This window comes from Vespa velutina, chromosome 8 (genome assembly GCF_912470025.1).
Source record: "Vespa velutina chromosome 8, iVesVel2.1, whole genome shotgun sequence".
Classification (NCBI taxonomy): Eukaryota; Metazoa; Arthropoda; class Insecta; order Hymenoptera; family Vespidae; genus Vespa; species Vespa velutina.
The window spans coordinates 857,900-872,500 of record NC_062195.1 but is presented as its reverse complement, the minus strand read 5'-3'; the positions used below and the strand labels follow the sequence as shown (position 1 = coordinate 872,500).

The 14,601-nt window shown below is 37.8% G+C and overlaps 1 protein-coding gene across 3 annotated transcripts in view; it reads left to right on the top strand.

Moving 5' to 3' along the window:
• Positions 1-14,601, top strand: part of LOC124951028 (insulin-like growth factor-binding protein complex acid labile subunit) — a 240,464-nt gene that overhangs the window by 86,763 nt on the left and 139,100 nt on the right. For 2 of the 3 annotated variants that reach the window (XM_047498714.1, XM_047498711.1), the window contains exon 2: positions 5,064-5,129. In XM_047498714.1, coding sequence (XP_047354670.1) covers positions 5,064-5,129 — 66 coding nt within the window. The remainder of the gene's footprint in view (positions 1-5,063; positions 5,130-14,601) is intronic. The other variant, XM_047498712.1, reaches the window with a different exon arrangement.

The window sequence follows — 14,601 nt, the reverse complement described above, 5'->3', positions numbered from 1 at the left end:
ATTTCTTTAAAAATTAGATTAAATTTGATCCAGCCAATTCGTTGCTGAGTCAAATCATAGTTTGAAAAAGTTTGTACTATGTATGCGAAGACGCACGTATAGTGTCATACGTTTTGAAAACGTCATGATTCGTATAAGAACTTCAAACAGAATTGAAGAATTCCATTTCTATCAAAAGTTGTAACGAGCTTTTCGCGATGGTGGTGATTGTATAAGACAGTCCCGCGACGGTCGTGTTGAACGAAGAAGAACGGGGAAAAAAGAATAAAAAAAAAAAAAAAAAAAAAAGAAAAGAAAAGAAAAGAAAAGAAAAAGAAAAACGAACGAAAAAGAAGAAAAGAAGAAAACAAAGTTATTTCCATTCTTTTTCACCTTTTCTTCATCCTGTCATTTCTTTTCTGTATCACACTTCCAATGATAATTTTAACAAATCAACCATAAAATCGTTCTCTTAAATCAAAATCTGTTTGATCTCTTTCAAAAATTAACACGTTCTCCTGCATTTAATTCGACTTGATTTTATAATATAAAAATTTGAGTTGAACGAGTAAAAAGAGAAAGAGAGAGAAAGAGAGAGAGAGAGAGAGAGAGAGAGAGAGAAGAAGAGAATCTATTTATGAATACGATCATCGTTTTTGCAAAACCAAAATGAATCTGAAAACGTGTATTCGAGAGAGAGAGAGAGAGAGAGAGAGAGAGAGAGAGAGAGGGAAAGAGAGAGCGTGCAGGACGCAATAAATTTTCGCGGCGTATGAGGCACCGCTTAAGCACGAGAACTCGGCATTATATATCGTGGAAGTCGTTTATCGGGCCGCACCGAAGACAATGGGAACGCGGAAATTATTTATCGTAGAATAATTAACCTCGCGCCTAATACGAGCCGCTACCATACCACCATCCTTGCTTCCTACTAGATAGCTTTGTATATACTATACGATATATAGACATAATATATATATATATATATATATATATATATACATATATACATATATGTATATGTGTATATAGAGTAACTGAGTGCGACGACAACGCGCGATAAAGCGGATTTCAAATTAGAGGAGCAAACTCGGCTGATGGTGTATGGTCTGTGTTACACTGTCTCTTTCTCTCTCTCTCTCTCTCTCTCTCTCTCTCTCTCTCTCTCTTATCGTCTATTAAACGAGGCTAAGCGCATGGCGCTTAATCGTCCGTCGTATATTTTTCGTTTAGGAGGAAACTGTTAACGGTAGAGAAGGGAAGGGAAGGGGAAAAGTGAGTATAAAAAAAGAAGAATAAGAAGAGGAAGAAGGAAGAGTATAAGGGATAATAAGAAGCACGGCGATAAACCATCCTTTCTTCTTTCTCTCTCTCTCTCTCTCTCTCTCTCTCTCTCTCTCTCTCTCTTCTATGTTTTCCTTTCTCTGTTTCTTTATTTTATTTTATTCTTCATTTTTTTTTTTATCGTACCTCAGCAGCACGCCCACGTTCATTAACAATAACATCTGTGAGAGTGGACGAAAATTTTCCAACGTCGTAGATATCCTTTCTTATGCATTACGCTCGACTACAGGGAATTTAGGATTCACAATAGGTTATGAAGGGCTAAGCAAGCTTTTATACCAACGGAAAAGTAGAAACAGCAGCAGTAGCAGCAGCAGTAACAGCAGTGGCAAGAACGATAAAATAAAACCTTCGTAAACGTTTATTACGGATCGGAATGGAAAAATTGTACGTATTCGTATACGTGCTTCCGAGTGGCACTCAACTTTTAATAACAACTAATGTACCATTTCTTTCTCTCTCTCTCTCTCTCTCTCTCTCTCTCTCTCTCTCGCTATGTCCTTTACTCTCTTCTCGTTTAAACATACGTTTGCTTTTTTCTCCCTTTGAATTCTCTCTTTTCTTTCATCTTTTATCAATAATTAAGGATATAAAGATATAAAGATTCTTTACATTTGAATAATATAACGTTAGAAAAAATTACGAAGGTAAAAGGAATAAAATTGTACGAATAAATGTCAATTTTATTGTTTGCGAAAAATGTATTATAAAACGCATTTTACTAAACACATTTTTACGTTCATTCATTGAAGTCTGGTTAAATTATCGGAATTTAAGGTGACGATAAAGAGTCCCTCGAATAAAAATGTCCATGTAAAAGGTATCGCTTTCGAAAACTCACGAGTTCGCTTTGGAAAACTCACGAGCACCTTCATCGTCGTCGTCGTCGTCGTCGTCGTCGTCGTCGTCGTCGTCGTCGTCGTCGTCGTCGTCGCTGTTGCCGTCGTCGTCTTTCGTTCTCCTCCTCGAGAAAAGTCGTGGCTGATTCCGACATTATGCAAACGAGGTGCGACAAGGAAACTTAGTATTTCTATCCTCATTCCAACGTAATTTTTCTCTGAACTACATTTCCGTCTACAAGGCGAAGCTAAGGACGAAGTTGAACGAGTAGGTGGGGTTATAAGAGGAGGAAGAAGAAGAGAAGGAAGAAGAAGAAGAATCAAAGTTAAGTGTCTCGTCCTTTACATTCGAGCCACTTTTCCGTATACAAAGTGTATAACGGAATCCAAAATGCGAGACGGAGAAACGCTGTGTCTCGTCGTTAAACGTTTAAACCTTGGAAGGCCAACTTACTGTCTCTCATTCACTATTTCTCACACACACACACACACACACACACACACTCGCTCTAATCTGAGAAGCGAATAGTCGGCTTGAAACGATAACGTTCTTCTCATCGAGAAACGATATCTAATATCATAGGAATTCAAAGCAGCCATGGATCGATTCGATTTCGGCATCGAAATCGGTCCTGGATGTCCCAAAAATGTTCTTGCTTCATTCTCTCGAATCATTCTTGAGCTCGTGTGCACCCTGAGACATCTATCTGAACGTAAAGCGAACTATGAATAATTTCATTGGAATTTCAGGACGTTCTTGACGTTCCTGTATCGTATAATATTAGATTGAAAAATCTATAAAAATAAAAGAAAAAAAAAAAAAAAAAAGGAAAAAGAAAAAGGAAAGAAAGAAATACGAAGAAAAAATAGAAATAAATAAATAAGGAGCAAGTAAATGAACTTGACGTGTCACTGTACAAGACACTCAATTCAGAAGATAAATATAGTCATAGGAGAAACGGGATATGGAAAGGGAGGAGCAGCTTTTAAAAATTTCGTACCTACTTTCTCGCATTTAATCCTTAAATACTGTCTCGACTGAAATATCAGCCGGTAATAGCTAAGCTTCGTATTACTACTTTCTCTCTCTCTTTCTTTCCCTCTCTCTCCCTCTCTTTTTATCTTTCATTTTATTTTCTTCTTTCCGTTTTTTTCTCCAACAATACATCGATATCACTGGTAATTAGTAATCGTGATAACTATTATACATACGTAGATAGAAAATAATCAATACGTATTTCACGTGTACGTATTTAATGTATGGCAAGAGAGAAATTATTGCACGATTTTGATGAAAAATCTATCGACACGTAACCAGTAGTCTATTGAAGGAAGACGACAGAGATTTATCGCACGAAGAATCCTAATCGCGAATAAAATATCGTTTTAAATCATTCGCTCGATCAAGAGATTATTAGAGACGTAGGTACGTACATAGATAGGGAGATAGGTAGATAGGTAGGTAGATAGATAGATAGGTAGGCAGGCAGGCAGGCAGGTAGGAAGGAAGGAAGGTAGGTAGATAGGTATATGTAAATCGTTGCTTGTATACAGATCGCGCATAAATCATATATCCTGCATCGCATTATGCTTAAATCGTAAATCACTATACTCCGATCTCACGCCCCCTTTTATTCCCTCGCCATCAGATTCAAACCCACTCACCCAACCACCCTCTCCGCTTTCTCACTCTCTCTCTTTCTATGAGAACGAAACGAGAAATAGATCTGACGAATTAAAATATCGACAACAATTCAGAAAAATATGATCAATTTTATAACGACTTTAGATAACAAGAAGGGGGAAAAGAAATGCAATTGAAAATAATCATAGGATCGTTATAATCCGGGTAAGAAAGTTGTTCGACATTCATCATAATGATATAACATCGCCAACGAAATAACAGTGTGGAAACATCACGAAACATCGTTCAACTCTCTTACTCTCTTACTCTCTTATTCTCTTTCTCTCTCTCTCTCTCTCTCTCTCTCTCTCTCTCTCTCTTTCGCTCTTTTGGGATCGATCGCTAGACGAGATTACGCTTCTCGGTACGACGAAGGCTGTGATATTTCGAAGCTGCAAGAGGAGATGCATCCGGCATAAAATATATGCATTTCCTGAAAGACGCGCGTATACGTGCAGAGTTTCGTGTATCGGTAAACCACGAGAATCTACTCATACCAACAAACTGACGTATGTGGGTGTGTGTATGTATAACAGACATATATATATATATATATATATATATCATTCTCACAGTTGTCAGAACGATCGAAAAATCTTGAAAGCCTTAGCTGTCCGCAACGAAGTCCGGTTGCGGGCTTGTACCACATCTATATAGCAAACACTTTGGCTAAAATTCCGGAACATTCTCTTCGGACGTGTCCGTGCCGAAACTATCGAATTAATGGTGTGTGGAGAACGCTCAGGAGAAACGGCATTTCCCGTTGACGGTACTGAACCCACACCGACTGTCCGTTGCAATTCCATCTGAACGTAGAACGTAGACGTTCTGATCTCCTCTTGTACTTGGCCTCTGCTATTATATTTCTTTCGTCACCGATGCCGACTATGATTGCATCCTATTTTCGAACTAATTATTTCAAATTCTCCCTACAAACGAATTTTTCTTTTTTTTTTTTTTTTCTTAATTCGATCGAATTAAGATATCTTTTAACGAACGAATTAAATAATGCAAGTAAGAGTTCGAAGGATATAAGAAAAGGAGTTTGTTAATCAAGCGTATTCTTTAGTTTTTTTTCTATTTTTTCTTTCTTTCTCTTTTTTTTTTAATTCGATCCAACCAAAATATGTTTTATCGAATAGATTAAATAATGTAACCAAGAGTTCTGAGGGTGTACGGAAAAGAGTTTATTAACCAAGCGTATTCTATTGTTTCAGAAGAGTTCACGAAAGGAGGAATCTCCCCAACGACATCACCGAAGCGTTCGACCCTACTCATCGAGGGTGAGTTATTAATCTCGTATCCCGGTGTCTAAAGGTTCTCTCTAAAGTGCTCTTGCCATTGAATCGAAATCGATCCACCGTGGTTATTATTACACCCGTAGGATGGAAGCGAAAGGGAAAGCCGTTCTTATTTATTTCAGTGTCATTAACGCGCGATCGTTCGACCGAAAACTATCGGAGTGAAAGTAGAAAGAACTTACGTAGCCATACGGAAATTCTAATTAATAATTATACGTACTAGGTATTATAGTAGATATTAAATGAGAATCAAACTATATGTTAATGCATTTGAAATTTAAATTAATGATTTCGATTTGATGCGAGCGTTAACTAAGACGTTCTATAAAATATTTTAAACGTTCTATAACATTCACAAAGACGAGAATGGATTAATTTGACGAAACATACGAGAAAGCAAAAGGAGAATTCTCTTGGAGTATAACGCACCAATAAGGTAGCTCAATGAGGGGCTCAGGGAGAAGGCAGATAAGGGAGCCAGTCCGCGCCTTAGGGTGCGTTCGTCGAGAGGAGGTAGAGAGAAAGAGAGAGAGAGAGAGAGAGAGAGAGAGAGAGAGAGAGAGAGAGAGAGAGAGAGAGAGAGAGAAAGCTCTTAGCCGGCCCCGCTAATTATTTCGTTCGTGAGCTCCCTACCGATGACGTCAGCTTTCGACCATCCCGTCTAAAAACAGTCTTCACCGACAAGCAACGCCTTCGCATTTCTCGCTCGTACTCTCTGATCCCTTGCCTGCGTTGTCTTCGGCCTAATGGCCATACACATTGAATATTTTATCTTCGTCTTTCCTTTCATTCATCTTGAGAATGAGAGAATGAAAGAGAAAGAGAGAGAGAGAGAGAGAGAGACCAACCGCGACGACGATGCTGATGGTGGTTGGTCAACGACGAAATCTTCTTTTGTTCTTTCACGATGTGTCAGATTTTTCTTTTTATACCTGGTGTCAAAATGAATAGGCCTTTAGAAACTAAAAATGTCGCTTATAACTTTGCTTCGGTTAATCTCTTTCCTCTTCTACATTGATTTATTATCAGTATAATTAATCAGCTAATACAGTCTTTGGATATTCATCTTGTTGTTCATTTTTTTTCTTTCTCTTTTTTTTTTTTTTTTTTTTTTTGAGAGAGGGAGGAGTTTCTCATTTCTTTTTCTCTTTCTCTTTCTCTTAAAACGGTGTCTATAAAATCTACATCGCGTACAATTTGCCAGGTAAAGTAGACTCTAACCGAATCTAAAAGTTCAAATTCCATGAACGCGACTGAATATAGGTATACCCATAGCGAAGAAACCTATAGACGACAATGCAGGAACGCCTTGTGGAAATGGCGAGCGATAAAAGTCTCGTTTACCGCACGATTCGTTTGAATTTTAAGGAGGCGCGATAAACGCGATCGATCGGCTTTCTCGGCCGTAACATTTCCTCTTTGTAAACGCGCTTACGCGTATTCTTCAATCACAGTTTAACTCAGATCACTCAAGTCATCTTTTTTCGAAGCCTTTCTATTCGCTGCTATCGTCGACCGCCGTTTACAGTTGCGTTAGAGATAACGCGTTGGTAATAAATTCGAGCGTTGCCTGATAAAATTGTTACGTTGATGGAAAGACCGAGAAGTAGAGAGAGAGAGAGAGAGAGAGAGAGAGAGAGAGAGAGAGAGAGAGAGAGAGAGAGAGAAAAGTGAAAGAGAGAAAGCTCGTTAAAATCAGATCCTATTACTCAAATTAACTTTCGATTTATATCTAATAAAAATTCATATCTTGTGAAAATATACAAAAGCTCTTTTAATATTTCCTCTTTTATTATTATATTCATAATATTTATAGATTAATGATTACAACAAAATAAAATAAACATTATTCGTAAGGTTTCGTATTGAAAATCTCTTTTGTAAAATTTCATTAAATATATACCATGAAATTCTCTTGAATTATTCAAACCCTGCATAATTTATACAACCTGAAAACTATAAATTATTGAGAGAGTAATATCATACTAATAAAAGCATCAATATTATATGTATTATTATTAATATTTGTTAATAACGATCAAAATAGTACGAGTAATTACTCAACTAGAAATAGATAAGGTATTAGGGGATATATATACATACATATATACATACATACATGCATGCATGCATATATATATATACATATATATAATATATATAATATATATGAAGGTTTCGTAAGATCACTTCTAATAGAATTATAAGTGACCTTTCGAAAATTGGAAAAGACTAGAAAGAAAGAATAGGAAATTGCGGCGGACAACGGATTCGCATAGCCAAGAGCCGAGTATCGCGGTCGACACGTCGGATATCTTGAAAATCTTCATCGTTGTAAAGGGCGTGGTGGCAGGTTGTGGAGGTCGGTCTGAGTGAGCCACCCACAACAGCGCCCACAACCGGCACTGGCAACAGGGACGCGTGCTCGACTATCGCGCGCTACGACGAGGTCGTTCGCCAAAGCACGAGCCATCTCTAAAGTGGATTCGCCCTTTCTCCCTTTTCCCCTTCTCTCTCTCTCTCTCTCTCTCACACTCACACACCCCCTAGAGAACCTCCCTTCCCGTATTCACGCGTACGAACACAGCTTCGGGGATCCACGTCAGAGACCACACATTCTGATTAGTGGCAAATAATAGCCGTAACAATGGGCCCACCATCGCAGCGACGGCTCGTCTGTCTGTCTCTCTCTCTCCCTCTCTCTCTCTCTCTCTCATCTACGAGTTTCTCCACGCCTATGTGCATCGGAGCGCGGGTGCGCGCGCGCACACATCACAGATGGCGTTCCAGCAGTAGCAATCCTTCGTGCGTGAGTATAGCACGCATATACGCATATAGATGCACGCGCATATAGGTAGGCGCTTTCACGCGTGCATGTGACTTTGCGTGCTCGCATATGGGTCCCCTTTGTGAATACCGAGTACGAGAGAGAGAGAGAGAGAGAGAGAGAGAGAGAGAGAGAGAGAGAGAGAGAGAGAGAGAGAGAGAGAGAGAGAGAGAGAGAGAGAGAGAGAAAGCCTTTGCGTTAACCCCAGAGACACGAGCCAATCAATCCCCGTCTGCTTTCGCCTCCACCCTCCTACGCGAGTATTTCCCTTCTGAGAGAGAAGTACGGCCCTGGAATTTCGATGATCTTCGCGCGTTGCTGAAGACCTTTTTTCTTTCTCTACTTCTTTTCTTTCTCTCTCTCTCTCTCTCTCTCTCTCTCTCTCTCTCTCTCTCTCTCTCTTTCTTTCGTTGAACCCCTCTAGACGCGTAGTTCGTCGAGAACGCTCGTTTGCCGATCGCGATTTAGATGGATCAAGAAAAAAAAATATATATATATGTGTTTGTGTGTATGTGTTAGAAAAGAGAAGGGAAAAAGTATATAAGAAGGGACGAAATCTTTCCTTTTCGAGTCTTTGGATTTCAAGAGGGTGAGAACAAGGAGTAGCGACTTTCGGAAGGTTGCTTTTATTAGGCGCCAAGGAAGGAAGGGCCGAAGGGTGCGAAACGAGACGAGACGAGACGAGACGGTCTGCTCTTATTCCTTGTGGTAGGTACTTAACGACGAGCGTGAAAATGTCCTGTCCCGTCGCGATAACTTTTTCTTTTCAAAGAACTCGAAAGTGTTTTCTTTATTTTATCTTCAAACAAAGTAAATCCCCCTCTTACTCGTACGTCCCATCAAAGTTTATCATCATAAATCGTTTCGATTAAGTTACTCCGACATCGCTAATATCCATTTAATCGTTGTCATTCACTTTTTCTTTTTCTTTTTTTTTTTTTTTTTAACTTTTTTTTTTATAAACATTTCATACGCCTTTCATTTCGATAATTATCACTTTATTTTCTTTTAAGAATAATTATATCTACCTATCTATCTTAAGTATTGCCGATCAGAATGAAAGGAATGGAACATCAAAGTTCGTTCGATGTCACTCACCGAAAGCATTAATGCTGCCTCGGTTTTAATTTTTCAACGAGCCGTGACTAACAACCTCAACCGTATCTCCGTCAACGTCGTTTCCAACGTCGTAAGTAAGTACTTACTTCGAACGTCGAAAATTTTCGCATCGAATATAGAATATATTCTGGGTAAATCGAAATCTTTCTTTTGGAATGTCAAGGTCGAGGTCTGAAAGGGTGAGATGATGTTTTGCCGAAATTCTGACGAATGACAGAAGCTTTCCATATTTAACCTAAAGTAAGGGTTGAAAGGAAAAAAAGGAAGGGTACAAATGAGAGACAGAGAGAAAGAGAATAGAAAGGAAGGAAAGCTAGTTCGGTAGTCGAATCGAGGTTAAATCCACGATCCAAGGTTAAGGTTAATGGTCGAAACGAGTAGAGGGATCTTCGAAAGGGGAAACGGGCTTTCCAATTAGGAACAAACGGAGGAAAGCTAGATAGAATAGGAAGAAGAAAAAACGGAGAGAGAGAGAGAGAAAGAGAGAACGAAAGGCGGTAAAAAGAAAGAAAAAAAGACGACAAGCTCGTCTTTATCTAATCTCGTTCTTGAACGTGAGCGAAGGGAGAAAGAGAAAAAGCGAAGAAGTTTTCTGTTATTTTCGAGTCTTTTGCCTCTTCAACTATATGCTTTTATTTTCTCTCTCTCTCTCTCTCTCTCTCTTTTTGTTTTTCCAAAAAGAGAAGAATGATCGAAATTACGGTCATTTTCTCTGTGACCGCACAGCTGCCTTATTGTATGTATGTGGAATAATACGCGAAAAAGGAAGAAAGGAGAAAAATTGAGTGAACAGAAAAAGATGAGTTAGTTGTGCGCGAGAGTCAGTTTTGTGCTGTGCACTTTGTTAAACGTCACGTGTACTTCTTCGCTACACGTCACTCTGTTCACTTTTCGTCCGTGTTACTTTCGAGGTTCAAACTCAGCTGGAGGGCGATAAGGTACACGACCTTATTAAGACCGTTGAATTCTCTATCGTTTCGTTCATGAAGCACGCTACTCGTCTTATACCAAACTAATCGCCGTGTAGGACGATTTTTTAATACGATACGCTTCCTATTCTCGTACGTTTTAACGTTACGTTAGAATTTTATTTATATGCAGATGCACTTGATCTATATGTATATATCTTTTTAGCTACATAATAGGACCTTAATTATCTAGTTATCTATAGTGAAATTTCATATACCATTTCATATTATGAGTTATACATAAGTAGAAACATACGTGTTTCCGCAAGAGTTTGATTAATTTTTAAACAGTAAATCGCATATCTTGTGTTAATCGATGCGTCGTTCTACGGAAATGTTTACCGTACCGAACACATTCCTGCATGTTACACAGGAACAAGCACTGTTTGGAATAATCGATATTATTGTTATTTGCTCTTCCGTTAATCGATCGCTTAGTTAATCGCTGCTAGCATAATCAATGTCCGTACTAGGTGTATCATGTATTGTAGTATGTAGCAGTAAATACTAACGTAACTATATACACATATATATATATATATATAAATATATACGTACATGTATATACATCTATTATATTATATTATATTATATTATATTATATTATATTATATTATATATATATATATGGTACACACACATATGTAACTACATACGTCCTATTTGATATGAAATTCCGAGCATGACCTCAGTATGTAATAGATTTCACGAGAAGATATTTAAAAATTGAGGGGAAAGCCGGTCGAACGATAAGTATGACGAAACACTTCTCTTCATAGTCGCTCGAAACAGCCTTTTCGATAAGGCGATAATAGGAAAGATGCGAACGCTAATCCTTTAGGAAAGTTAGCAAGACCATACTAATCGATGTTGCGAATTGGTAAAAGTTTCGATCGAGCCACTTACAGTTTCGGCTTGCCAAAGTTAGCCTCTTTATGACTCCTTCTTTACTTTCTATGAACGAAACACAATAATGTAAGTAAACAATTTATTGATTAAAAGATCGAAAAAAAGAAGGGGAAAGGAAATATAATACTTTTCTCGTGACGAGAAAAATTTCGATATTTTCTCGATATATTTTTCCGCTCGATGGCGGACGATACGTTTTCTTCGAGAGTTCGAATGCCAACCGAGAAAGGCGATTGTATCGATGCCGTCTATCACGAGCGGATGTGAAAACGATTATCGAATCATCGATAACGCGATTTTCCTGGCCACTTCGGTGCACGTCAGCCGCACGCTATCGGACTACGACGTGTCCTCGAAAGAATGTATATGTATATACGTATGTACGGTGTGTTGTATTGATATATTGTATGTAAGGGGGGAAAAGAGGATATAAATATGTCGAAAGAAAACGATGAAGTGGGCGACCTTTTTCAATAACATTAAGTAAATTATATATAATATCTTATAGATCAGCAAGTTCAACAATGGATTTACTCTTAATCGATATCGATCGCGAACTTTCATACGTCGATCTATATTCATCAAAATCGATACGTTTTCTCTATACCGATGATCGAAGTCGGAAAGCTTCGAAATATGATAGATTTGAAGAAAAAAAAAAAAGAATCTCCCCAAGAGAATAAGAAATTTCCTTTTCAATTTTTTCTCTATTCTCTTCTCCTCCGTTCTCTTCACCTCTCCTACGTTTCTTTTATCTATACTCTCGTTATTCTCGATCGATTCAGTTTCACGCGAAAAGACATTAATCAAGTCGAACGAGCGTAACACGCTAAAGGGCCTGCGATTCGAAGCGATGCCGATGGAAAATGTTCACCGTTAAAATCGAACATCGGCATTGCCATTATAGCTCGAATGCCTGAATATCAGCGAATTTTCACGATAAAAATCATAAATACGCAATAGTCTCTCTTGGCGTTTATTAAGATGAATCGTGGCTCATTTCGTTTCGTTTCGTTTCGTCTCGTCTCGTCCCATCTCGTTTCATTTCGTTTCGTTTTTACTCGGCCGCAAAATCGTGTCGGGCCATTAAACTTTCCTTCTTTTCTTTCTTTATTTCTTTCTTTCTTTTTTTTTGTCTTTCTCTTTCTTCCTATCTCGTAGACGTGGTAGGAGCCAGTAATATCGCTGACGTGTCGTTAACGTTGCCGCCCCCGATTCAAAAGTTTTCTTTAAAAGTTTTTCGAGTGGTGTGTATACGTCCTTCCGTCCGTCTACCACCACTTGGTCACGATCGCGTGTTACCAACCTTTTCCTCTCTTCCAACCCCCCCCCCTCTCTCTCTCTCTCTCTCTCTTCTATCATTGTAACGTTCTACGTAAAGAAGCCAATGCGCATTCCATGCAAAACCGTTTCCGGAAGTCGACCCTAACTCTCACGTAATTTATTTACTTCCCAACTTTTGCGCGAGCCGCGTTAACGTACATATATATATATATACAAACTATATATACAAACTATACATGCATACTTATGTATATATGTGTATATATATATATATGTATATGTATATAGTTGTATACATTCATCTTTGGTTCTGTTGGAATAATTCCAACTCTCGTACGTCTAGACCAACTTTCACGAAAATTCTTCGACATTTTTTTTCAAATATAAGTTAAAGGAACGAAGGAATTTTTAATAACCGTGTTTTTTATTTTGATTTTTTATTTATTTTCATCTTCTTCTTCTTCTTTTTTTTTTTGTTTTTATCTACATAAATCTACAGACAAGAACTTACCATATTCGACGAATATATTCAATTAATTAGCCCGTCAATCTATCAAGTTCGGTAAGCTACATAACATTCTCTAATAAATCGTACATCATTGTAACTTTGAAATCTTGTCTGTCATTCGTTCTGTATTCTGTTTTCCTCTGCCGGTGAAAGATCGTAAAGTAAATTTAACGAGAAATGCAGAACAACGGAGAACGTCGACGTTACTAAATAATTCTTTGTTCCGTCTGCCAAACTTTGTTCTCGAATCGATTGGTCGATTCTAAAAATGTCATTCTTCTTTCTTTCTTTATTTATTTTTATTTGTTTATTATTTTTATCCCTTTACTTTTTATTTTATTTATTTCCTTTTTTCGAACAAAATCATCGAGAAAGACAAAGTGGAAGAGAATAAAAGGCGTTCGTACTATTTAAAGTTAGCCGACTATTTTTTCGTATCGAAAAGTTTATGGTGATAGGAACGACGACTGTAAAAGTCGATTGTGTTAACGTCGATCGTAGGTACCGACATAAAAACGATTACCGAAACGTCATTAATACGATTTTCCAGTCGCACGCTTCGACGTACGTACCTACGCTAGTGCCGCCGGTCACCTCAATCGCTTCGTTGCGTTTATTCATTGATTTTGTCACACTTCTCGAAAGAGATGGACATAAAGGGTTGGCTTTTATTCAAAACTCACGCGTAACTAACCACATACAATATATTTCGATCGCATCAAACTCGTAAACTCCGATGAAAAATGTCATTTCATTTTTCCTTCTTTTTCTTTTTTTCTTCTTTAATTTTCTTTTTTTTATCCCATTTTTCCATCATTATTTACTTAAATAGTAAACAGCATCTTTTGACATTCTCGACTCGAGGATATTTTAAACACATCCACGCATATATATATACATACATGTACGTAGATATGTATGTAAATCAAAAACATTATTAAAAATAGGAATAAGAGCAAGCAGAAAATATAAATCTTTGATAACAAACGAAGAAACGAACGAACGAAAACATGGAAGGAGTTGCACGATACTATGTTATTATAAAATAACTATATCAAAGATATACATATATATACATATATTCTATATATATATATATATACATAGAAACAAAGTTACCTACATGCCTGCATATTCCTATAGGATATTTATAACGTGCTTAAACAATCTCGCCCGAAGCTCATAAAATTTTCTCCTGCGACTATTCCATTCAGGTACACCCGGAAGTGTTTACATCGGTGTGCGCTAGTCAACGACGACGTTCGTTTGCTCTCCTTGAATGAAAGATCACGAGATCGATCGATATGTAGGCGAAGAATCTCGTAGGAATTCTCTCTCTCTCTCTCTCTCTCTTTTGCGCGCGCGCGCGAAGGGGAAATAATTACGTGTACGAAGAAAAGCTTCGTCAAAGAGAGAGAGAGAGAGAGAGAGAGAGAGAGAGAGAGAGAAAAAAGGGACGAAGTTGAAAAGTGAGGATCTGTTATGTTCGTGGTATACTTCTTTTCCTTCTACTTTTCTTTCCTTTTTGTCTTTTTCTTTTTTATTTTCTTTGCCTTCTTTTCTTTTCTTTTCTTTTCTTTTCCACCTCTCCCTCCCCATTTCGTAGGATTATCACGCCAAGATATGAATGAGAATTCGAAGCGTCGTCGGGGCTTCGTCCATTTCCTTTCTTCTTCTTCTTTTTCTATTTTTTAGTTTTTCTCGTTTTATCTCTTTCATTGTTTTTATCAGATATCTCGTTCGCTCGTCTCCTTCGTTTAATTTCATTGGATATTTTCTTACTCTTATATAAGCGTGTTTTATACTCGTTGACGATATCGTCTCTCTCTCTCTCTTTCT